The following is a 25,412-nucleotide window of genomic DNA, read 5'->3' as shown; positions in this document are numbered from 1 at the left end:
AACCCAAACCTGTTCCAGCCCATGTGCACAAAGTAAGCTCCATGAAGATATGATTGACTTGGTTTGGAGAGGAAGATATTGAGTGGCCTGCTATAGAGCTCTGATCTCAGCAATGCTGAACACCTTTGGAATGAAGGTGAACACTGACTGCACCCCAGGCCTCCTCCTGAACATTTAAAGCACGTGATCTGTTTTATGGAACATTTGGTAAATATTACAGTCAGGTTTATGTAATATACAGTACATGATCTATTTAATGTGAGGGTGAAGACACACCTTTGTTTGCTCTTTATACATCATTTGCATATCCATCCATTTAATAAGACATGTTGGACACTGAATGGTAATTGAAGAAAGGGGTCAAGATGTATTTTTAGAAGCAGTTGAGGGTTAAGGGCATTGTTTAAATTGAGGGGGAGACCTCCCATAAGCATTAGGTGACCCCCATAAACCACCAAAAAAATTCACTTGGGGGTCCCCTAGATTTCACTGAGCCCTAATTGGAGAATCCGAAAGAAGAAGAAAAAGTCGCTGCGTGACGATGAATGGATCCTCATTTTCACCTTACAATGATGGTAAGATATAATAGTTCTTTGGTTTATGATGGTACAAGGTACAAATCTAAATCTAAATGCTTAAGTGCACCACATGCTGTTTTCTAGAGGAAGTCGCTGCGTGATGCAGAATAGATCCTTGTTTTCACCTCACAATTATGGTAAGATATAATTGTTCTTTGATTTACAACTGTTGTACCAAAGGTACAAGGGACCTAAGGGGGACCCCCAAAAGCTTATACACAATTCGAACACTAGTTAAGGGCCTTGTTAAAGGTGCAAGAGGGGTAGCTTTGTGGTGCTGGGATTTGAACTCAGGGCCTTTAAAGCTAAAGGCCAACATTTTGGTGCAATCTGTGGCTCAGCAGCAGCTTTGGAATATTGCTCAAGCTTATTTTATTCATTAATCTTCTGCTAAAACGAAAAACTTTTCATATAATTAAAGAGTAACCAGTCCAAGAAATATGGCCAGTTTTATTCAAACAAATCCTCCAACAAAACATTTTTTATAATGCATCAATAAACATACAGAAAAAAACAAAGAAAACTAAAAGAAACTCAAATGATGCTAAAATGCTTCCACAAACTGTCATCACATACTTAATTAGACATGGAAAACAAAGGCGAGACATTTTGAACAGTTGAGAAACTGTACTGTTGACTCTCTATCAAGCTTTAGGCTTTTGTTAGCCGTCTATGTTAGTCAGCACAACTACATTGTTAATGGTTTGGTACTGGTCAGAATTCCAGTCGATCACATTTCCCCCCTGAGCCCCACACGGATTTTCATACAGCTTCAAAATCTGACTAGCGCTAAGAACACTATCCCACATGTGTACGTCTGAGATTTCACCCTTGAAGCTCTGACCCTTGTCAAAGCTGCCCAGAAACGAGTCAGGATCCTGCCCAAGAATGACAGCTCCATTTGGATCAACACGATGTCCACGTCTGTAGATCTTCACCATGCTGCGATGTCCATTCACCCAAAATGCGGTGGCTCCGGTGATCGATTGCCAGGTGACGCACAGGTGAGTGGGGAACTCGTACAGTGGCAGTAGATCAAACATGGCAGCATCACCACTGCTCCTCAGGTAAAGAGAGAGTCGTCCATCTTCCTCCCGCCATACATTGAGCTCATCATGATCTTGGGTGCGATAAGCAAACAGTATGATTTCTCGCCTGCCCTTCAGCTCGGTGGCGATGCGCATGCAGAGAGTGAAGGCCTGCAGATTCAGAGGTTTCTTCGGAGTGATGCGCACGTAGGCAGAGTCGGACTCCTCGGGAAACAAAAATACCTTTCCTAGTTGCAGAAGAAAAACACAGTATATGTGTATCTAAAACCCCATGTACCTTTCAGCTCACAGGTTTTATCCAGAAATCAGCCACAATGAACACAATCAGATTTTGATATAAAACTTTTTCATATGACATTTTTTAATTTTATAACCTTATAACCGTCTACTTGTTGTTCCTTTACCATTTAACTTAGAACCATTTACTTGTTCTTCTCAACAATGTCCATACATCTCTGCACTGCTATAGCCTTTATATTAATTCAAAGTACATATGTTTACACACACACAAACACTATATATTACATGGTGTACATATACTACATATTTATCTGCACTCTTTGCACGATTGCTACTTTTTGCACTTCTGGTAAATGCCAAACTGTATTTCGTTGCTGTGTACCTGTACTATTCAAAGACAAAGTTCTATCTATCTATCTATCTATCTATCTATCTATCTATCTATCTCTCTCTCTCTCTCTCTCTCTCTCTCTCTCTCTCTCTCTCTCTCTCTATATATATATATATATATATATATATATATATATATATATATATATATATAAAATCTTGGGTGTACTGTAGATTTTAATTCTTAAACCTCAGATTTCAAAGATACAGGAGAGTTAAACTGTGTCTCTGGTGTGTCTCAGTCAAAATCTGAATCAGAAAGGGATTTACTCTGAATTGAGCAAAGAATCACAACACTGAAACTAAAAGAGACAAAAAGGTCTCTGGATGAATTTTACAAAAAGAAAGAAAGAAACTTACGGCCTGTGGCTGAGACCAACGGCAGGAGAAGCAACAGGACCAGTGTTGCCATCTTCATCTTACCGCAGTGGTTAATAACAACACGACTGCTACTAAAGATATTCACATTTTAGTACAGAACACACGTGTTAATGATTATTTTAAATGTCAAAACGTATGAACACTTACTTTATTTGAATACTTCTCCAGTAACACCAACAAAAGAGAAAATCTCAGAATGACTCGCAGGTCTACAGCTCAGTGGGTTTATAATGACACATGTGGGAGGGGTTGGGCATCTCCAAACCAGTCTCAGAGAACAAAAAATTTCACTATGATGAAATAGTCATAGTCCTTCTTGGTCAGGGTAGAGTTTACCATAGGAATGATTTTAGGAGCAAAACAGAGCAGGCAGCACTTGAGTTGAGAAGGTTGACCAGAGCTACCTGCAGGTATAAAGGTGAAAATGTTGGTGGCATAAACACGAGCCAAAATGAATGAGTTCTTGTCAGGTTGATTTTGTGGATTGATTGTCTTTTTTTACTTTTTTTGCTTGAAATTCCAGCTGACATTCCAACATGCAACCATTTGTTCAGTCAATCGCTTTTTTGGAAAAGAAAATGGCAAAAAAAAAAGCATCTGCTACTGCTTTATAAATAATGTTTTTAGGGATGGATCATCTTTCTGTGCTGCCAACTACCATAGTAGTTCTTTCACACATGTTGATTTTGACAAAGAACCACCAAACCATCAAGTCATGGCTGAACATCAAACCCTGAAGAAAATGCTTAGAAAATCTGTCAAAAATACAACACCAGAATTTAACAATGGCTTTCATGACTCCAGTTTTGGATACAGGGAAGCCACCCAGACAATACGGAGAGCCCTTGATATGCTTCATAAGGCCTGAGAGGGGGCCAAGGTGCACAAGAAAAGGCTGTGGAGGCAAAGTGATAGTAAATCACTTAATAATTCCCTATAGTGCCAAAGTGAAAACAGAATTCTAGAAATGTCTGTAAATCTTCAAGAATCACAAACCTGATGGTCACTGAGTGATCCTCAGAGATGCTCTGTGGAGAGTGGAGAAAACCATAAGGAAAACCATTAATGCAGCCCTTCACCAATTTGGGATTTATGGCAGAGCGGCTAGACGGAAGCTTCTCCTTAGTGCAAAACCCATGGACACCCACTGAAGAACTCTTAGATTGGACTCTCAAGATTCTCTGGTCTGATGAAAATATTTGTCCTCAATTCTAAATGTTATGTCTCTAGAAAATCAGGCACAAATAATCACTGCAAAGTTAAATGGAGCCAAGATAATAAAACCTGTTCCACAGCACTCAAGACCTCAGTCTGGGCTGAAGGTTCAGCTTCCTACATGACAATGACCCTAAACACACAGCCAAGGTAACACTGGAGTGGATTAGAGTCGACTCTGTGAATGTTCTAGAGTGGCTCAGCCAGAGTCCTGACCTGTTCCCTATTAAACATCTCTTGAAAGACACAAAAGTGATGATCCCCACCCCCCAGCTTGAGATTTGCCCTGAAGAATGTCAGAAATCCCCCAATCCAGTTTTGTCAAACCCCAAAAGACTCGAGACTGGAACTGCTGCCAAAGGAGCTTCAACTAAGTACAGAGAAAAATATCTGAATATCTGTTTTATTTCAGAACTTTTTACCAGATTTCCAGCAATTTGTAAAATTCTGTGTCATTATTGGGGACTGAGTGGAGATGATTTCAGTATCAGACTGTGACATAAGAACATTGGAAAAAAAGTGAAGAGTCTGAATGCACAGTATATTCACTAAAATTAGGTTGAAGTTGAAGAACACATGGACAGCTATAATACAGCAGACCTGAAGCAGAGAGGTGTAAGGACCTTGCTTAAACTTCCAGGAGCTACACAGTGGCAGCTTGTCATTCCTGGGGCTTGACCCACCAACCTTCTGAGCATTAACAGACTCACTCCTTTTGATGTTTATCTCATGCTTATCATTATAGAAGAACAGTTTAGGTTTTAATCCATGTACATTTCAGTTTGGCTTTTGCTGGCATTGGCTTCATGCTGGTTCTATAGATAAAAGGTACCAGTAACTGTATCGAACCTCCACAACCACAAAGCTCCAATGAAGAGGAAGGAAGTATATTTTTTTTATCTTGTGCATTTCCCTTTTTCAGAAAGAAGTAGTAAATTGCTTACTCAGCGGGAGTGAGAAAGCCGGAGGGGCAGACAAATTTTGCGGTGTAAAATTAGTGCTTTTTCCAACATGCCTTCAGGTTACTAAATTCACTTGCACTGCTGCCTGCCAGTTTGATTAACACTCTCTGGACTGGACTATAACATTTGCACCATCTATCAGTAATAGGAAACACTAGCTACTTACTAATGTGTGTGTGTCAGTGGTGACGGTGTAGATGCAACAAAACAATCACAACCTAACTAGTCTATTTAGATTGTAGTTAAACAGCACTTACTGATTTGGTTAATTTTAATTAAGGTGACATCATAAAGCTGTTCTGTGATTGCATTTAAAAGGTCCTGAACTGAGTTCAGTGAGGGAGAATCTCCAGTACAGCTTAAAAGGCTTGTTTAAAAGACACATACGCACACACACACACACACACACACACACACACACACACACACACACATAGATAGATATAGATATATATATATTTATCTATCTATCTATCTCTCTCTCTCTCTCTCTCTCTCTCTCTCTCTCTCTATATATATATATATATATATATATATATATATATATATATATATATATATATATATATATATAAAATAATGAGGATATATCTTATGGCTACAATTGGCCATGGAGTTTTATGTAGAACAATGTGAGACACTTAAAAGGACTATAAACTATAAAGGACACTCGGACTCAGATGGCAGAAAGTTTGCACAGGAACTGAAGACCATGACCCTGCTTGAGCTGCTGATATTTATACATGTAATGAAGCTCTCAGAAATGTATCCAAATTTGTGGTCTGCTCTGAGAACATGTCTTAATCTTCAGCGATGGTAGCTGAATCAGAGGAGCTTTGCTAACCTGAAACTAATCACATCATACCTGAGGTCCACTGCGTCACAAAATGTGATGATTATGTAATCGATGACTTTGAATCAAAGAAAGGAAGAAAGCTCAGCTTTTAGGGAAGTACATTTGTAGTGAAAATATTTAGTGAAATATTTGGTTTGTTTGTTGTGTGGTTTCTTCTTTAATTAATAAACGCAGCCTTGAGGTTACAGAGTTGAACAATTTCCAATGCGACATTTCTAAACTACCACTTTTGTCCAAAGTGATAGAGATGGTAGTTTTAAATCAATTTACCCCTTTCTTGCATGAGAATGATCTCCTGGATGAATTCCAATCTGGTTTCAGTGTTGGCCATAGTACAGAGACCACTCTGGTAAAAGTTTTAAATGATTAATTGTTAGTGGTTCAGCAACTATCTCGCTTGCAGCTTGTGCAGGACGCTGCAGCTTGGCTTTTGACTGGAGGGAACACATCACTCTGGTGTGGGTAGGATTGTGTTTAAAATATTATTGTTGGTTTTTAAAGCGATACACATTTTGTCAATCCTGTGTTATCAGCCATTATCCATAGAGGTTTTTAGGTCCCAGTTAAAAACATTTTTTTGTCTCTTTTTTGAAGCCATCCTGACCAACTTTATCATTGTATGATACGGAGGCTCCACTGTGTGTGAATGTAAAGCCCTGCAAAGGCTCTGGTCTCCATGAGACTTAAGGGCATCCGCATCCTCAACTAGAATCACCATTGGTTGATATTAGCTTGATCACATGAAGGCTTTTGGGTTTCAGCTGAACAGTGGGAAGAGTGTGCCTTCTCCTTTACAGAGAACCAACTATTTCTGTGTCATATGGTATTCGACTACTTTGTGCACGCAGCTTTTCCTCGCCCACATTGTGTCCATCCTTATGGCCATCAGGAAGGTCAGAGGACAGTCTCTCACTGTCAAGCAGTTCCATAAACTTCTAGGGCTCATGGCAGCTGCATCCAGTGTAATCCCACTTGGCCTTCTGTGCATGAGACCCCGTCATTGGTGGCTCAGGACCCATGGGTTCTCAGAAAAGGGCAATGACCTACGTACAACCAAGCATTTTCTCACAGACCTCAGAAATCACCACGTGCTTATCCGTATGGACAACACCTTGTTGTTTTCTTACATCAACAATCAAGGAGGTCTGCACTCGCACACCCTGTACACGCTGGCACACCAGATCCTCCTGAAGGCCCAGGGAAAGCTCCTCTCAGTTAAGGCAGATTACATCTCTGATTCATTTGAACAAAGCAGCAGACACCCTGTCGAGTTAGGGTTTAAAATCTGGGGAATGGCCACTCCACAAGTGGTGGAGCAGATTTGGGAGAAAGTCGGTAAAGCCCAGGTGGATCTGTTTGCGTCTCAAGAGACATCACACTGTCCCCTCTGGTTTTGCCTTACTCCTCCAGCCCCACTGGGGCTTTACACTATGGCTCAGGTGCGGCCGATGCTGCATCTGTATGCCTTCCCCTCCATCGTGATGCTTCCAGGAGTTCTGGAGAGAGTTTACCAGGACAGAGTCCGTCTCCTTCTGGTGGCTCCGAAATGGCCGAGCAAACCTTGGTTGTGGAGGCTGTGGCTGTAGCCCCTGAGGTGGTAGAGACCATTCTCCACTCCAGAGCTCCCTTCACAAGGAATTCGTATGCTGTTAGATGGCGCCTGTTCTGCTCGTGGTGTGAGCACCACCAGGTGAATCCAGTCCACTGTCCATTTGGTTCAGTGCTGGAATTCCTCGAAGTAAAGTTTGCCAAAGAGTTGGCCCCATTCAGACTGAAACTTTACACGTCCGCCATTGTGGTGTATTATACACCCTTAGCGGGGCAGTCTCTGCTAGAGACCCTCTCATGATGCGTTTTACTTCACCGCAACTGGAGTCTGAGGCCCACGGTGCAACCTATAGTACCTGGGTGGGACCTGGCCATCATGTTGGAGGCTCTGTCTGAGCCCCCCTTAAAACCTCTGGCCAAGGCACCTCTCTATCAAGACAGCATTCTTGTTGGCCATTTGCTCTCTTGTTGGCCATTTTCTCTCTCAATAGAGTTGGAAATCTGCAAACCCTTTCTGTGGCCCCCTCCTTTCTGGAGTTTACTCCAGGTTTGGCCAGTGCCTTTTGGTACCCTAGAACAGGTTACATCCCAAAGGTGCCCTCGGTCATCCCACAACCCGTGAGGTCACATGCATTCTACCCTCCTCCGTTTCAGGCCCCAGACCAAGAGAAACTGATCCAGCTATGCACGGTACAAGCACTAGACATTTGCATCGACAGGACGGGTCGCGGGAGGAAGTCTGACCTAACAAGCATACACTGAGCAGGTGGATCATTGATGCCTTTGCATCTTCTTATAAGTCCTCTGGTCTCCCCGGTCCATTTGGGGTCAGAGCTTACTCGACCTAGAGTGTGGCAGCCTCTAAGGCTTGGTCCTCTGGAGTACCCCTCCAAGACATTTGCAATGCTACGGGCTGGTCCACCATGCTGACGGTTGTCTGGTTCTACAACCTGGACCACAGTGCCACTCCCCTCTGTCCTTTGACCTAGCTGTGCTCATACACACTAGTCAGGGACTGGTTAATCTGGCGTGATTGGACATTTATTCACAAAGTTTTGCAATGCAGCTCAAGTTCCTAAAAGGGACTGTCTCTAGTGTGTAAGGTATGTAACCCTAGTTCTCTGAGGGAACGAGACACTGCGTCTCTAGGCCACACTGCTGGTGTCTCTGCAGCCCTTCCTTCTCCTTTACAGAAGCTGGTGCCGGCTTCAATCCATGTGCGTGTTATACTTCTTGGTTGTGACGTCATCCCGCTGGTGACAGCCCGCTTCCAATTTTGACTGATTACACACATTATTCAGAGAGTGGACAATGCGGTAGCATTCCCAAAGCATTGTGAAGCAGCGTCTCATTCCCTCAGGGAACCAGGTTTACATACATAACCTAGAGATGATCTCTGTGTAGAGCTCACAACATCATCCAGGACTATATACATTCCAGTCATAAACTGTTTAACCTCCTTCCATCAATAAGGAGATACAGGAACAGCAGGTTCAGGGACGGCTTTTTTCATCCACCATCACCCTACTGAACTACACCATTAGATCACTGTATAGACACTGTATATAACTTCTGTACAATTATACATACAAAGTACATATTACATATTTTCCAGATGCCCTGTAAATCTTTCTCTAATTAAGAAACCTGACCTTCACCCCATTAGCTGTCCAACTTCAGGCCAATATCTACACTAACTACAAATCAAAAAATTGATAACATTAGAAAAACAATTGTGGAGGTCCAACCTCTGACAGTTTCTCCTGACATTATCCTGCCTACAACACCACATCTACACTGTCTTACATGAACAGGACAGGAAGAGCTGTATGATGGTATTATCAAAGCTGAATCAACAACATGTCAGTTAGATCCCATTCCAACTAAACTACTGAAGGAAGTGTTCTATACAGCTGGTGAGCCTCTTCTCAATATTATTAACTCCTCACTATCGTTAGGTCACGTCCCTAAACCCCTCAAGTTAGCAGTTATTAAGCCCCTTATTAAGAAACCTCATTTAGATCCAAACACGCTATCGAATTACAGACCCATTTCAAATCTTCCATTTATGTGTAAGATTTTAGAAAAGATTGTCGCTGCCCAGTTCTGTTCCATCTTACAAGAGAACAATATCTTTGAAGAGTTTCAGTCAGGTTTCAGGCTCCATCATAGCACAGAATCTGCTCTAGTTAAAATCACTAATGACCTGTTTTTAGCTTCAGACCAAGGCTTCATCTCTCTGTTAGTTTTACTAGATCTTAGTGCTGCGTTCGACACTATAGATCATGATCTACTCCTAGATCGCTTACAGAATTACATCGGCATTCAGGGACAGGCATTAAGCTGGTTTAAATCCTACCTGTCTGATCGTTACCATTTCGTATTTCAATCTGCATTTAGACGGATGTTCTGTAAATATCAGTTCAACAGTAAAAGACCTGGGAGTTATTTTAGAGCAAAGTGTCTTTTTAAAATCATATTAACTATGTTACAAAAACAGCCTTCTTTCACCTTAGAAATGTTTCTAAGATAAGAAACGTTGTCTATATCTGATGCAGAGAAGCTCGTCCATGCGTTCATGACCTCCAGACTGGACTATTGTAATGCATTACTAGGTGGATGTCCTGCATCATTAATAAACAAGCTTCAGTTAGTTCAGAATGCAGCAATCAGAGTTCTCACAAGGTCAAGAAAATATCACCATACACAATCTTCTCATCCCTACACTGGCCTCCTGTTAAGTTTCAAATCCACTACAAACTACTGCTACTTACCTACAAAACACTAAATGGTTTGTCTCCATGTATCTCTCCAGTCTTTTAACACGCTACAATCCGTCACGTTCCCTGAGATCTCAAAACTCTGGACTTCTAGTAGTTCCTAGAATAGCAAAGTCCACTAAAGGCGGTAGAACATTCTCACATTTAGCTCCTAAACTCTGGAATAGTCTTCCTGACAGTGTTCGGGGCTCAGACACACTTTTTCCCAGTTTAAATGCAGATTAAAAACATATATTTTTAGCAAAGCCTACACATAACATACGTCTCACATCATAACCTTGTGCTCCAGAACATCTGATCACATGCACATTATCAACTTGTGCTGTTAATATCATGAACAGCAGCTACGCTAATTCCTCTCCACTGCTTCTCTTTCTCTCCCCATCCCGAGGCTTCCTGATGTTGCTCCAGCTCCAGTCACGTCCCACCTCATGAAGAATGTGGACCTCTAAAGAAGTAGATGCCGCAAACATCCTGAACCATCTGGAGATGTACCAGTGCCATTTTGATCCCACTTCATTTGGAGTTTTGACATTGGACATCCTGGAGTGTTTAAAGGCTCTGGCATGGAGAAGCTGGTGTTGGATCTGTGATGATCTCAGATGTTGAGCTATTTTATGAGTTGCTCAGTAGCTCCTAGTTTTATAACCATAATGACTGTATAAGACTGTAGAAAGAACATCAGTCATAATCACACACTCCAGTGCTCATGTTAGTTCTCACTCTCCAGTGTTCTGTAGTGTTTTAAGACTATAATCACACTCTTGATGTCACCCAAATGAGGATGAGGTTCTGCTTTTGAGTCTGGTTCCTCTCAAGGTTTCTTCATCATAACATGTAAGGGAGTGTTTCCTTGCCACAGTCTCCATGGTGCTCATCAGGGATAAATACACACCATTCACTGTATCTCTTAAATTCTGTTAAGCTGCTTTGAGACAATGTCTGTTGTGAAAAAAACGCAATAGAAATAAACTTGACTTGACTAAAGGAAACCCAGACTCTCGAGACTCCTTCCATACACGTTATAATAAACCTGTAGTGGTTCCTATACTATAATTCTTATAGAACAGGTATAACTTCACTCCAGTGGTGTTGTGTTCTCTAGTCCCACATATAACTCATTTCTAATACATAACCTTGCTATGGCCTTAATGTTTCGTTTTCATAAAAAAAAAAAAAACTCGGGATCTCCAGAGTTACGTTGTGGGAAACAGCACTGAAGTGGCGTATCGAGGTTTGGATGAGGTTATGACACGTATATGAACATTCGTACGCTTTCACACATGAAGGAACTGCAACACAAATCAAACCCACAACAGAGGAAACAAAGAAACGTGTAGATTTTTAGAAAAAAATAAGACTTATTTTGACCTGCGCCCGGAGAATTCCACTTCCTGTCCGAATACTTGCAGTAAACTGAAACATTGAACCATTATCCATGCAAAGCTAACAGCACAGGAGTGTGTGTGTGTCTGTGTGTGTTTGAAAGCAAAGCGTATGCTACACAATGTTTATCCCTCGTATTGCCCCCAGCTCCCCCACCCCCAAAAACACACAAACACAAGCTCTAGAACCCGCATGCCGTTAGCCCTGATTGCTTTTTGTTCTGATTCTCAGGCTCCGCCTCCTTTTCTCAGATCGTAGGATGGACTGAACTTCAACGTATGGAAACACTTGTGTGTGTATTGTGTAAAAATCATTAGTTGATATATTTAATGTGAGGGTGAAGACACGCCCTTTTCTGCTCTTTATACATCGTTTGCATATCCATCCATTTAAGAAGTCATGTTGGAGACCCAATGGTAAATAAAGGAGGGGTCAAAATGTATTTTAATATTAACAAAGCAGTTGAGGGTTAAGGGCATTGTTCAAATTGAGGGGGAGACCTCCCATAAGCATTAGGTGACCCCCATAAACCGCAATAAAATTAACTTGGGGGTCCCCTAGTTTTCATTACAACTAGGATACTAGATGCATTCAAATGATCGTGCTGCTGCCACAAAGCGAAACTGTCCATTATTTGCCCTGATTTTATAATAAACTTATCCAAATCAGAATTTTGTCCGAAAAAATCACCACATGCTGTTTTCTGAGGGAAGTCGCTCTGTGACGCAGAATCGATCCTGATTTATTTTACCTCACAATGATGGTAAGATATAATTGTTTGGTTTATGACTGTTATACCAAAGGTACAAGAGTTCTATGAGGGACCCCCAAGAGCTTTGACACAATTCAAGCAAGGTTAAGGGCCTTGCTCAAGGTGCACCAGGGGTAGCTTTGTGATGCTGGGATTTGAACTCAGGACATTTAGAGCTAAAGGCCAACATCTTAGGCACTAATATGCCACTGGAAATTTTGTTTTGCAATCGGTGGCTCAGCAGCAGCTTTGGAAAATTGCTCAATTGGTGGATTTTATTCAATAATCTTCTGCTAAAACAAATAACTTTTCAAAATATTCAAGAGTAACCAGCCCAAGACATATTGCCAAATTTATTCAAACAACTCCTTCAACAAAACATACAGAGAAGAACGATCAAAACTAAAATAAACTCTGATTATGCTAATATGCTGTCACAAATTTTATTTTATCACATACTTAATTAGACATGGAAATCAAAAGTGAGACATTTTGAACAATTAAGAAACTGAACTGTTAAAACTCTTTCCAGATTCAGGCTTTTGTTACTTATTTATGTTATACAGCACAACTACGTTGTTAAAGGTTTGGTACTGGTCAGAATTCCAGTCGATCACATTCCCCCCCTGAGCCTGACTCAGATTTTTATACAGCTCCCAAATCTGCCTAGTGCTAAGAATACTATCCCACATGTGTACGTCTGAGATTTCACCCTTGAAGCTCTGACCCTTGTCAAAGCTGCCCAGTAACGAGTCAGGATCCTGCCCAAGAATGACAGCTCCATTTGGATCAACACGATGTCCACGTCTGTAGATCTTCACCATGCTGCGGTGTCCATTTAACCAAAATGAGGTGGCTCCGGTGAACGATTCCCAGGTGACGCACAGGTGAGTGGGGAACTCGTACAGTGGCAGTAGATTAAACATGGCAGCATTACTATTGCTCCTCAGGTAAAGAGAGAGTCGTCCATCTTTCTCCCGCCATACATTGAGCTCATCATGATCTTGAGTGCGATAAGCAAACAGTATGATTTCTCGCCTGCCCTTCAGCTCGGTGGCGATGCGCATGCAGAGAGTGAAGGCCTGCAGATTCAGAGGATTCTTCGGAGTGATGCGCACGTAGGCAGAGTCGGACTCCTCGGAAACAAAAATACCTTCCCTAGTTGCAGAAGAAAACACAGTATATGTGTATCTAAAACCCAATGTACCTTTCAGCTCACAGGTTTTATCCAGAAATCAGCCACAATGAACACAATCAGATTTTGGGTTTACTGTAGATTTTAATTCTTAAACCGGAGATTTCACAGTGTCTCTGGTGTGTCTCAGTCCAAATCTGAATCAGAAAGGGATTTACTCTGAATTGAGCAAAGAATCACAACACTGAAACTAAAAGAGACAAAAAGGTCTCTGGATGAATTTTACAAAAAGAGAAAGAAACTTACGGCCTGTGGCTGAGACCAACGGCAGGAGAAGCAACAGGACCAGTGTTGCCATCTTCATCTTACCGCAGTGGTTAATAACAACACGACTGCTACTAAAGATATTCACATTTTAGTACAGAACACACGTGTTAATGATTGTCTGTTAAATGTCAAAACATATGAACACTTACTTTTTTTTTTAATACTTCTCCAGTAACACCAACAAAAGAGAAAATCTCAGAATGACTCGCAGGTCTACAGCTCAGTGGGTTTATAATGACACATGTGGGAGGGGTTGGGCATCTCCAAACCAGTCTCAGAGAACAAAAAATGTCACTATGATGAAATAGTCATAGTCCTTCTTGGTCAGGGTAGAGTTTACCATAGGAATGATTTTAGGAGCAAAACAGAGCAGGCAGCACTTGAGTTGAGAAGGTTGACCAGAGCTACCTGCAGGTATAAAGGTGAAAATGTCAGGGACATAAAGACGAGTGATGTATGAATTCTTGTCAGGTTGATTTTGTGGGTTGATTGTCTTTTTTACTTTTTTTGCTTGAAATTCCAGCTGACATTCCAACATGCAATCATTTGTTCAGTCAATCGCTTTTTCGGAGAAAAAAAACTGCTGAAAAAAGCATCTGCTACTGTTTTATAAATGATGTTTTTAGGGATGGATCATCTTTCTGTGCTGCCAACTACCATAGTAGTTCTTTCACACATGTTGATTTTGACAAAGAACCACCAAACTGTCAAGTCATGGCTGAACATCAAACCCTGAAGGAAATGCTTAGAAAATCTGTCAACAATACAACACCAGAATTTTTAATGACTCCAGTTTTGGATACAGGGAAGCCACCCAGGCATCCATAAGTTAACAGTTTGACCAGTACAAAGAGCCTTTGGTGTGATTATTAAGACCTGAATGGCGGCCAAGGTCAACAGACCAAGGTCAATCTTATGAGCTTAAATTAAGCGACAGATTGCGACAGATCCCCAGCCAACCTGCCCCAGCTTGAGATTTACCATCTAGGGACGTACCAGTGCCAATTGGATCCCACTACATGTGTGGAGTTTTGACGTTGGACCTCCTGGAGTGTTTAAAGGCTCTTGCATGGAGAAGCTGATGCTGGATCTGTGATGATCACAAATGCTGAGCTTATGAAACTAGGAGCTACTAACCATATAGACTGTATAAGACTGCAGAAAGAACATCACTTATAATCTTATACTCCAGTGCTCATGTTAGTTCTCACTCTCCAGTGTTCTGTATTGTTAAAAGATTTATGATCAAACTCTTGATGTCACCCAAATGAGGATGGGTTCCCCTTCTGAGTCTGGTTCCTCTCAAGGTTTCTTCCTCATAACATCTAAGGGAGTTTTTCCTTGCAACAGTCGCCACGGCTGCTCATCAGGGATAAACACACACCATTCACCTTCACTGTTGATTTCTGTAAAGCTGCTTTGAGACAATGTCTGTTGTGAAAAGCGCAATACAAATAAACTTGACTTGACTTGACTAGTCCACGTGTGTAAAGCTCGTTGTGTCAAACCCAAAAAGATTTGAGACTGGAACTGCTGCCAAAGCAGCTTCAACTAAGTACAGAGAAAAGTATCTGAATATTTATGATTTATTTCATATGATTTATTTTTTTTTACAAGATTTCCAGCAATTTGTAGAATTCTGTATAATTATTGGCAACTGAGTGTAGATGTTTGCCGTATCGGACTGTGACATAAGAACATTGAAAAAAAGAGTCTGAATGCACAGTATATTCACTAATGTTAGGTTGAATTTGAAGAAAACATGGACAGCTATAATACAGCAGACCTGAAGCAGAGAGGTGTAAGGACCTTGCTTAAACTTCCAGAAGCTCAACAGTGGCAGCTTGTCATTCTTGGGGTTTGACCCACCAACATTCTGAGCATTAACAGACTCACTCCTTTTGATGTTTATCTCATGCTTATCGTTATAGCAGAACAGTTCCATGTCCATTTCAGTTTGGCTTTTGCTGGCCTTGGCTTCATGCTTGTTCTTTAGATAAGCGGTACCAGTATTTGTCTATGACCTTCACAACCACAAAGCTCCAGAAAGGATGAAGTATATTTTTTATCTTCTTTATCATTTTAGACAAAAGTGGTAGTTTAGGAATGGGCGGGAAATTGTTCAACTCTGTAACCTCAATACTGGGTTTATTAATTAAAGAAGAAACCACATAACAAACTACACCAAAGCATGAGCTTATCAGAAGATATATATGATGTTATGTCTGGAGAACATCAGGTACAGATAATCACCTACCCAAAATCACAGTGAGGCATGGTGTGGTATCATCATGCTTTGGGGTGATATTCTGCAGAAGGGAGTGGGAGACTGGTCAGGGTTGAGGGAAAATTAAATGGAGCAAAGAACATTTCCTAAACAAACCTGTTCCACAGCACTCAGCACCTCAGTCTGGACTGAAGGTTCACCTTCCTACATGACAATGACTCTAAACACACAGCCAAGGTAACACTGGAGTGTATTAGAGCCGACTCTGTGGATGTTCTAGAGTGGCCCAGACCGAGTCCTGACCTGAACCCTATTGAACATCTCTTGAGAGACACTAAGGTGGCTTCCACCGAAGATCCCCATCCCCCAGCTTAAAAGGATTTGCCCTGAAGAATGCCAGTGTCTGTCGAGAACCTCCACAACCACAAAGCTCCACAAAGGAGGAAGTATATTTTCTATCGCGTGCATTTCCCTTTTTCAGAAAGAAGAAGTAAATTGCTTACTCAGCGGGTGTGAGGAAGCCGGAGGGGCAGACAAATCTTTCAGTGCAAAACTAGCGCTTTTTCCCCACATGCATTCAGGTTACTAAATTCACTGCCTGCCAGTTTGATTAACACTCTCTGGACTGGACCACAACATGTGCACAATCTATCAGTACTAGGCCACGCTAACTACTTACTGATGTGTGTGTGTGTGTGTGTGTCAGTGGCGACGGTGTAGATGCAACAAAACAATTACAACCTAACTAGTCCAATTTGATTGTAGTTAAGTTTGGTTACTTTTAATTGAGGTGACATCATAAAGCTGTTTTGTGATTGCATTTAAAAGGTCCTGAACTGAGTTCAGTGAGGGAGAATCTCCAGTACAGCTTAAAAGGCTTGCTTAGAAGAAATTATATATATATATATATATATATATATATATATATATATATATATATATATACAGTACAGACCAAAAGTTTGGACACACCTTCTCATTCAAAGAGTTTTCTTTATTTTCATGACTATGAAAATTGTAGAGTCACACTGAAGGCATCAAGGGCTATTTGACCAAGAAGGAGAGTGATGGGGTGCTGCGCCAGATGACCTGGCCTCCACAGTCACCGGACCTGAACCCAATCGAGATGGTTTAGGGGTGAGCTGGACCGCAGAGTGAAGGCAAAAGGGCCAACAAGTGCCAAACATCTCTCGGGGAACTCCTTCAAGACTGTTGGAAGACCATTTCAGGTGACTACCTCTTGAAGCTCATCAAGAGAATGCCAAGAGTGTGCAAAGCAGTAATCAAAGCAAAAGGTGGCTACTTTGAAGAACCTAGAATATGACATTTTTCAGTTGTTTCACACTTTTTTGTTATGTATATAATTCCATATATAATTCCACATGTGTTAATTCATAGTTTTGATGCCTTCAGTAATTCTACAATTTTCATAGTCATGAAAATAAAGAAAACTCTTTGAATGAGAAGGTTTGTCCAAATTTTTGGTCTGTACTATATATATATATATATATATATATATATATATATATATAAATAATGAGGATATATCTTATGGCTTCAATTAGCCAAGGAGTTTTATGTAGAAAAATGTGAGGCACTATAAAGGACACTCGGACTCAGATGGCAGAAAGTTTGCACAGGAACTGAAGACCATGACCCTGCTTGAGCTGCTGATATTTATACATGTAATGAAGCTCTCAGAAATGTATGCAAATTTGTGGTCTGCTCTGAGAACATGTCTTAATGTTCAGCGATGGTAGCTGAATCAGAGGAGCTTTGCTAACCTGAAACTAATCACATCATACCTGAGGTCCACTGCGTCACAAAATGTGACGATTATGTAATCGATGACTTTGAATCAAAGAAAGGAAGAAAGCTCAGCTTTTAGGGAAGTACATTTGTAGTGAAAATATTTAGTGAAATATTTGGTTTGTTTGTTGTGTGGTTTCTTCTTTAATTAATAAACGCAGCCTTGAGGTTACAGACACTTTTGTCTAAAGTGAAAAAGATGGTAGTTTTGAATACATTTTCCCCTTTCTTCCATGAAAATGATCTCCTGGATGAATTCTAATATAGTTTCAGTGTTGGTTTTTGACTGGAACTGAAAGAAGGAAACTCTTCACTCTGGTGCCGTCTCTCTCCATTGGTTGGCAGTTAAGTATAGTATTGTGTTTAAAATATTATTGTTGGTTTTTAAAGCGATACACATTTTTTCAGTCGTGTTATCAGGGATTATCCATAGAGGTTTTAAGGTCCCAGTTGAAAGCTCTGGTTATGAAAGGCACAACAACACCTGTACTTCTTGAGGAGTCTTAAGAAAAGCTTATCTGTCCCTAGGGATTCTAACCAGTTTTTACCTCTGCATCATTAAGGGCATCCTGACCAACTTTATCACTGTATGGGCTCCACTGTGTGTAAGCGTAAACTCCTGCAAAGGGTGGTCAAAATCGCCCAACGCATCACTGGCACCCAACTACCTGCCACTACAACTACCCGCCACATCATCAAGGACTCTTCACATCCCAGTCGCAAACTGTTTAATCTCCTTCCATCCAGAAGGAGATACTGGAACATACACACCAGAACCAGCAGGTTCGGAGATAGCTTTTCCATCCACCATCACCATCACCATCACCCTACTAAACTCTACACTAGACTGTTAGATCTCTGTATAAACACTGTGTATAACTTCTGTACAATTATACATACAATGTACATATTACATATTGTATTTTTTATATTCCCAATTCTCTACACATATTGTGCCTTACATACATCTGCACTGTTTTATTTGTGTATCTATATATACATTACTGTAAATTCTGCCTAATATTTCACATTCATGTTCAATATTCATATATATAATATATATATATATATATATATTTACATTTGCATCCCAATAAATTAGAATATCATTGAAAGGTTGATATATTTTAGTAATTCAATACAAAAAGTGAAACTTGTATATTATGAGGAAAATGAGGATGAGGTTCCCCTTTTGAGTCTGGTTCCTCTCAAGGTTTCTTCCTCATAACATCTAAGGGAGTTTTTCCTTGCCACAGTCGCCATGGCTGCTCATCAGGGATAAAAACACACCATTCACCTTCACTGTTGATTTCTGTAAAGCTGCTTTGAGACAATGTCTGTTGTGAAAAGCGCAATAGAAATAAACTTGACTTGACTTGACCAGCCATGCCCTCCTTGGTGGCTGTCATGCTGCTTCATTCTGCGGCTCTGGCATTAACTACAGACACCTGTCCCTCATTTATGATGATAACTTTGATAACTTTCTTCTGCTCAACTCAGATAAGACAGAAGTACTTTTACTAGGACCACATGCAGCTAGAAGACGGTGTTTCTGTTTCAGCATGTACAGCAGTCAAAGACCTTGGTGTGATTATTGACCCTAGTCTTTCCTTTGAGGCTCATGTGAATAATATCACCAGGATCTCCTTCTTTCACCTTAGAAATATTGCTAAAATTAGAAATATGATGTCATTACAGGATGCAGAAAAACTAGTAGATGCTTTTGTAACATCTGGATTAGACTACTGTAACGCTTTACTGTCTGGGTGTGCGAGTAAGTGCAGAAATAAGCTTCAGTTAGTTCAGAATGCAGCAGCAAGAGTCCTCACTAGATCTAGAAAATATAACTACATCACCCCTGTTTTAATCATCTACACTGGCTCCCAATTCCATCTCACACTGATTATAAAATACTACTACTGATGTATAAAGCTCTAAACGGTCTCGCACCGCAGTATCTGAGTGAACTTCTGTAGGTTCCAGTGACCACTGTTCCTGCCCCTCTCCCCTACGTGGATCTTCCCACTTCGTCCAGGCCTGCCCCTGGATAGTGTTTTTTTCGACTGGAGGCCACTCTGTGCAGCTTGGGACGGTTTCTCATCAACACCTAGGGTGGTTCCATGAAATTCTGGAGTAAGAACGGGCGCTTTGAGGATGGATTGGACTGTAGTTAATGTCAACAGTCTCCTACACTGACTCAGGAATACAGTTCGCTTCTGATCATCAACACTGTACCCCGCAACATGGTATATCTGCTTCAAATGCAACCCAGATGAGGATGGGTTCCCTCTTGAATCTGGTTCCTCTCAAGGTTTCTTCTTTATGCCATTTTGGGGAGTTTTTCCTTGCCACAGTTGCTCATCAGGGACAAACTTACTTACAAAGAACATATTTACTTTTAATCACCACATTATCTGTGTAAAGCTGCTTTGAGACAATGTTCATTGTTAAAAGCGCTATACAAATAAAAATGAATTGAATTAATTGAATTGAATTGAATTTAGATTTATAAGCTCCCGTTCCGATCTCACTCGTGTCGGACCTACTCAATGAAGGTAGTTGATCTGGTTCCTGACTGCCAGCATTTCCAGCTCCGATCCCCTTTCTGTGGATTACTATCGCGTACACTCGCGTTGTGGATAATACCCGCTGTGGATTATCCATGTTCCGTGGATTCTACCCGTTCCATGGATTATACCCGTTCCATGGATTATCCCTCCGTAACAGATTATACTGGCATCACGGATCAGCATTGCGGTTCATAACCTCTCTGCTGTCTCAATCAATAAACTATGATAGAGTTACTTCCGCATCCGACTCATGGTCCGTACCCTGACAGAAGGTCCAATGATAAAAAGATGAGAAATCACTCTACCGCGATGGATCGGTACCCCGATTCCGCTTTGGATTCTACCCGGAAGCCCGCTGCTGCTACTTGCAGATCATGCTTGCCAGATCTGGCTCATGTATGCGCGGCAGTGGCGCTCACCTCTGAGAGCCCGAGGGCATTCCCGGCTCGCTTCTTCTGCAACCCGGCCGAATGGAGCGGCTTCCTGTGGAGCGTCAGCAGATTTATGGAGGTACGATCATCCCAATTCCCCACTGAACGAACCAACTTGTGTTCCTCACCTCGCTACTGGCTGGGAAGGCTCTCTCATGTGCCAGCATGATGTGGAGTGCCAATTGGGACAATCTTAGCTCTTATGCCAGTTTCACCGGGCAAATCACGGTAATGTTTGGAATGGTTACGGCGGACCTCCACTACAGCCCCCTTAGTTCTGAGAGTCTCTCCGCTCCAGAGTGCCGATCCTCTTCAATGTTCTGCCGAGCGTTGCACTCCGCTTCAGTGTTCTGCCGAGGGTGCTGCTCCGCTCCAGTCTCCCGCCGAGGGTGCCGCTCCGCTTAAGTGTCCTGCCAAGCACTCCGCTCTGCTCCACTGTTCCCCCGAGTGCTCCGCTCCGTTCCAGGGCCGCAAAAGGGACGTTCCTCCGAAGGCAACGTCGCGGTTCAAGGACTCTCCACTGGCACATTGCGCTTCCAAGTTACCCCGAGGGCGACGTTGTGCTGCAAAGCCTCTCCATGGGAAGGTTCCCTCTGAAGGTGACTTCACAGTTCTATGTCTCTCTGAAGGTGACACCTCGCTCCTCAGCTCCTATCAAGACAATGTCGCGGTCCAGCACCATCGCTCCCCAAGGTCTCTCGGAAGACGACGTCACAGTCCCAAATTCCTCCCAGGAGGCCGTCGCACTTCAACACCACTCCAGAAACACTGTCTAGTCTTAGAGTTTCCACCAAGGCACCGTTGCGCTTCACAGACCTGCTGAAAGTGATGTCATGGTCCCAGACTCCTCTGAAAGCAACGTCGATGCGGATGAGTTGGCAATGCATTCCAGGGCTCCTCCTTTAGCCCTGAACAGATGGCGAGGCCCTCCTTGGAGTGCCCTGGCCTGCCTGGTGTAGGTGGATTTGGGGCATCAGGTGCCACCCCTGGGGGGGGGTTAATGTCAGGGATCCACCTGCCACGCCCCCCTCGGTGGCTGTCGCGCTGCCTCGTTCTGCTGCTCCTGGCATTTACTACAGACACCTGTCCCTTATTTAGATTTCCCTATATAAGCTCCGTATATAAGCCATTCCGATCTCACTCGTGTCGGACCTACTTGATGACTAAGGTAGTTGACCTGGTTCCTGACTGCCAGCATTCCCCACTGGATCCAGTTTCGATCCCCTTTATGTGGATTACACTCGCCTTGTGGATTATACCCGCTGTGGATTATACATGTTACGTGGATTCTACACGTTCCATGGATTATCCCTCCGTAACGGATTATACCGGCATTACGGACTATACCAGAATCGCGGTTCGTAACCTCTCTGACTTCTGTTTGTGTGCTGTCTCAATCAATAAACTATGATATAGTTACTTCCGCATCCGATTTGTGGTCCATACCCTGACAGACTGATATATTTCAAGTGTTTTATTTATTTTAATTTTGATGATTTTGGCCCACAGTAATGAAAACCCAAAATTATATTGGATTGAATATTGGAGACTCGTGGTGTCACACTCTAATCAGCTTGTTAAATCCAAACACCTGCAAAGGTTTCCTGAGCCTTTAAATAGTGTCTTAGTCTGGTTCAGGCTCCACAATCATGGGTGAAGACTGCTGACTTGACGGTTATCCAGAAGATGTTCATTCAATTCAATTCATGCTTATTTGTATTGCACTTTTAACAATAAACATTGTTTCAAATCAGCTTTAAAAAGATAATGTCATGAAAAAAATTTATATGTTCTCTATAAGTGTAAGTTTGTCCCTGATGAGCAAGCCGGTGGCAACTGTAGCAAAAAAAAAACTCTCCGGGATGGCATAAGGAAGAAAACTTGATAGGAACCAGACTCAGGAGGTTCCCCATTTTCATCTGGGTTGCACCAAATGTCCATTTATTACAGATAAACAATGTTGAGGTGCAGTGATGGTGATCAGAAGCAAACTGTAGTCCTGAGTCAGTGTAGCAGACTGTTGAAATTAACTACAGTCCAAATCCATTCTTAAAGCGCCCGTTGTTACTCCGGAATTTCATGGAACCACCCAAGGCGTTGATGAGAAACCATGCCCAGCTGCACAGAGTCACCTCCAGTTGAAGAGGACACTATCCAGAGGCAGGCCTGGACGAAGTGGAAAGATCCACGGAGGGGAGAGGGGCAGGAACAGTGGTCACTGGAACCTCAGGGGCATGTTTAACTGGAGAAAGTGAGAGAGAGAGAGAGAGAGAGAGAGAGAGAGAGAGAGAGAGAGAAAGACAGAAGAGGGGTGACAGGAAGAGAAGGATATGGATTATTATGTGTCCTTATTGTTGTATGAAAGTTAAGAACACTGTATAGTTGGGGACTCTGGCAAGACTCGCTATGGCAGCAGAACTAAAAGGGAGAACCAGAAGGTAACACAGACATGAGGGATTTCTGGCATAAGAGACGACCCACCACACCACCGTCAACAAACCTGAGTGAACGTGTGAAAGTGAGGGGACAAATATCAAATATCCCAGTTCACCATACACTTGATATCCATGATCCCTCGATCTGCTCCTTTACCTCACAAACACCTACTGACTTAAGACTTCACTAAATACATACGTTTTCAATCTCGACTTGAACACCAAAACTGTGACTGAGTCCCGAACACTGATTGATGAGAATGACTTAATTTCATTAATCTCCTCATCAAAATCATCAACCTGCATTCTCGATCCCTTGCCTACAAGTTTCTTTAAACAGATAGCTCCAGAGGTAATTTTACCTATTTTAAAAATAATAAACTCTTCCATTAGCACTGGTTATGTACCTAAATCCTTCAAACTGGCAGTTATCCACCCCCTTATTAAGAAACCTGACCTTGACCCATGTCAGTTGTCCAACTACAGACCGATATCAAATCTCCCCTTTATATCCAAAATTTTAGAAAAGGTTGTAGCACAGCAGTTATGCTCACACCTACTTATGAATAACATTTTGAAATGTATCAGTCAGGATTTCGGCCTCATCATAGCACAGAGACGGCGCTAGTTAAGGTGGTAAATGACCTGTTATTGGCCTCTGATCAGGGTTTTGTCTCCTTACTTGTTTTGCTCGACCTTAGTGCAGCTTTTGACACCATTGATCACACTATACTGCTTGCTAGACTTGAGAATGTTGTAGGAATAAAGGAACAGCTCTCTCTTGGCTCAGGTCTTATTTGACTGATCGCTATCAGTTTGTTGATGTAAATGGTGAGTTCTCCACACTCCATGAGGTAAAGTTTGGTGTTCCTCAAGGATCTGTCTTAGGCCCACTGCTTTTCTCTTTATATATGCTGCCTCTTGGTGAAATCATTCATAAACATGGGATTCGCTTCCATTGCTATGCTGATGACACACAGCTGTATATTTCAGCAAAGCCAGATGAGAGAGATCAGCTTAACAATGTTGAGAAGTGTGTAAAGGACATTAGACAGTCGATGCTTAATAACTTTCTTCTGCTCAACTCAGATAAAACGGAAGTACTTTTACTAGGACCACATGCAGCTAGAAGTAAACTTTCCGATTACGTAGCATCTCTAGATGGTGTTTCTGTTTCAGCATGTAAGGCTGTCAAAGACCTTGGTGTGATTATTGACCCGAGTCTTTCCTTTGAGTCTCACGTGAATAATATAACCAGGATCGCCTTCTTTCACCTTAGAAATATTGCTAAAATTAGAAATATGATGTCGTTACAGGATGCAGAAAAACTAGTTCATGCTTTTGTTACTTCTAGATTAGACTACTGTAACGCTTTACTGTCTGGGTGTTGGAGTAAGTGCATAAATAAGCTTCAGTTAGTTCAGAATGCAGCAGCAAGAGTCCTCACTAGATCTAGGAAATACGACCACATCACCCCTGTTTTAATCAGTCTACACTGGCTCCCAATCAAATCTCGCATTGATTATAAAATATTACTACTGACGATAAAGCACTTAACGGTCTCGCACCGCAGTATCTGAGTGAACTTCTGTACCAGTATGATCCTCCACGCCTACTTAGATCAAAAGGTGCTGGCTATCTGTTGGTTCCTCAAATAATGAAGACTACAGCAGGGGGCAGATCTTTCTCTTATAAAGCCCCACAGTTATGGAACAGCCTTCCAACCAGTGTTCGGGACTCAGACACAGTCTCAGTGTTCAAGTCGAGGTTGAAAACTTATTTATTTAGTCAAGCCTTTTATCATTAGGTTTTTTTTAGGTAAAGGCTCAGATCTGGAGGGAACATGGATATAGAGTGTTTGGTGAACTGGTATATTTGTATGCTGTCGTCCCCTCACATTCACACGTTCACTCGGGTTTGTTGACGGTGGTGTGGTGGGTCGTCTCTAATCCCAGAGATCCCTCATGTCTGTGTTACCTTCTGGTTCTCCCTTTTAGTTATGCTGCCATAGCGAGTCTTGCCGGAGTCCAAACTGCACAGTGACATTAACTTTCATACACCAATAGGGACACTTAATAATCCATATCCTTCTCTTCCCGTCACCCTCTCTCTCTCTCTCTCTCTCTCTCTCTCTCGGTCGAGTTAAACATGCTCCTGAGGCTCCAGTGACCACTGTTCCTGCCCCTCTCCTCCGTGGATCTTCACACTTCTGTGCAGCTTGGGACGGTATCTCATCAACACCTTGGGTGGTTCCATGTAATTCCGGAGTAGAACGGGTGCTTTGAGGATGGATTGGACTGTAGTTGGTGTTGGCGGTCTGCTGCACTGACTCGGGAGTGCAG

The 25,412-nt window shown here is 42.0% G+C and overlaps 2 protein-coding genes across 7 annotated transcripts in view; both read right to left on the bottom strand.

The window, feature by feature from the left end:
- The window catches only part of LOC124385132 (NLR family CARD domain-containing protein 3-like), a 987,530-nt gene that overhangs the window by 354,717 nt on the left and 607,401 nt on the right, over window positions 1-25,412 (bottom strand). The gene's annotated exons all lie outside the window — the stretch shown is intronic.
- LOC124385160 (pentraxin fusion protein-like) lies at window positions 1,009-14,002 on the bottom strand. Of its 5 annotated transcripts, none has more exons than XM_046848318.1 (4): window positions 11,371-11,522; window positions 2,786-3,042; window positions 2,618-2,709; window positions 1,009-1,854 (listed from the first exon to the last, which is right to left on the bottom strand). In XM_046848318.1, the coding sequence occupies exons 3-4, from the start codon at window positions 2,673-2,675 to the stop codon at window positions 1,241-1,243; spliced, it is 672 nt and encodes a 223-aa protein (XP_046704274.1). In that variant the 5' UTR covers window positions 2,676-2,709; window positions 2,786-3,042; window positions 11,371-11,522; the 3' UTR covers window positions 1,009-1,240. The 5 variants fall into 5 exon arrangements, with proteins under 5 accessions (XP_046704274.1, XP_046704276.1, XP_046704278.1 ...); XM_046848320.1 differs by having other exon boundaries at window positions 2,618-2,706; XM_046848322.1 differs by lacking the exons at window positions 2,618-2,709; window positions 2,786-3,042; window positions 11,371-11,522 and adding exons at window positions 13,578-13,669; window positions 13,748-14,002.

The sequence above is a fragment of the Silurus meridionalis genome, chromosome 4 (genome assembly GCF_014805685.1).
Source record: "Silurus meridionalis isolate SWU-2019-XX chromosome 4, ASM1480568v1, whole genome shotgun sequence".
In the NCBI taxonomy this organism is placed as follows: Eukaryota; Metazoa; Chordata; class Actinopteri; order Siluriformes; family Siluridae; genus Silurus; species Silurus meridionalis.
The sequence above is the reverse complement of the archived record's forward strand: the minus strand, read 5'-3'. Positions and strand labels throughout refer to the sequence as shown.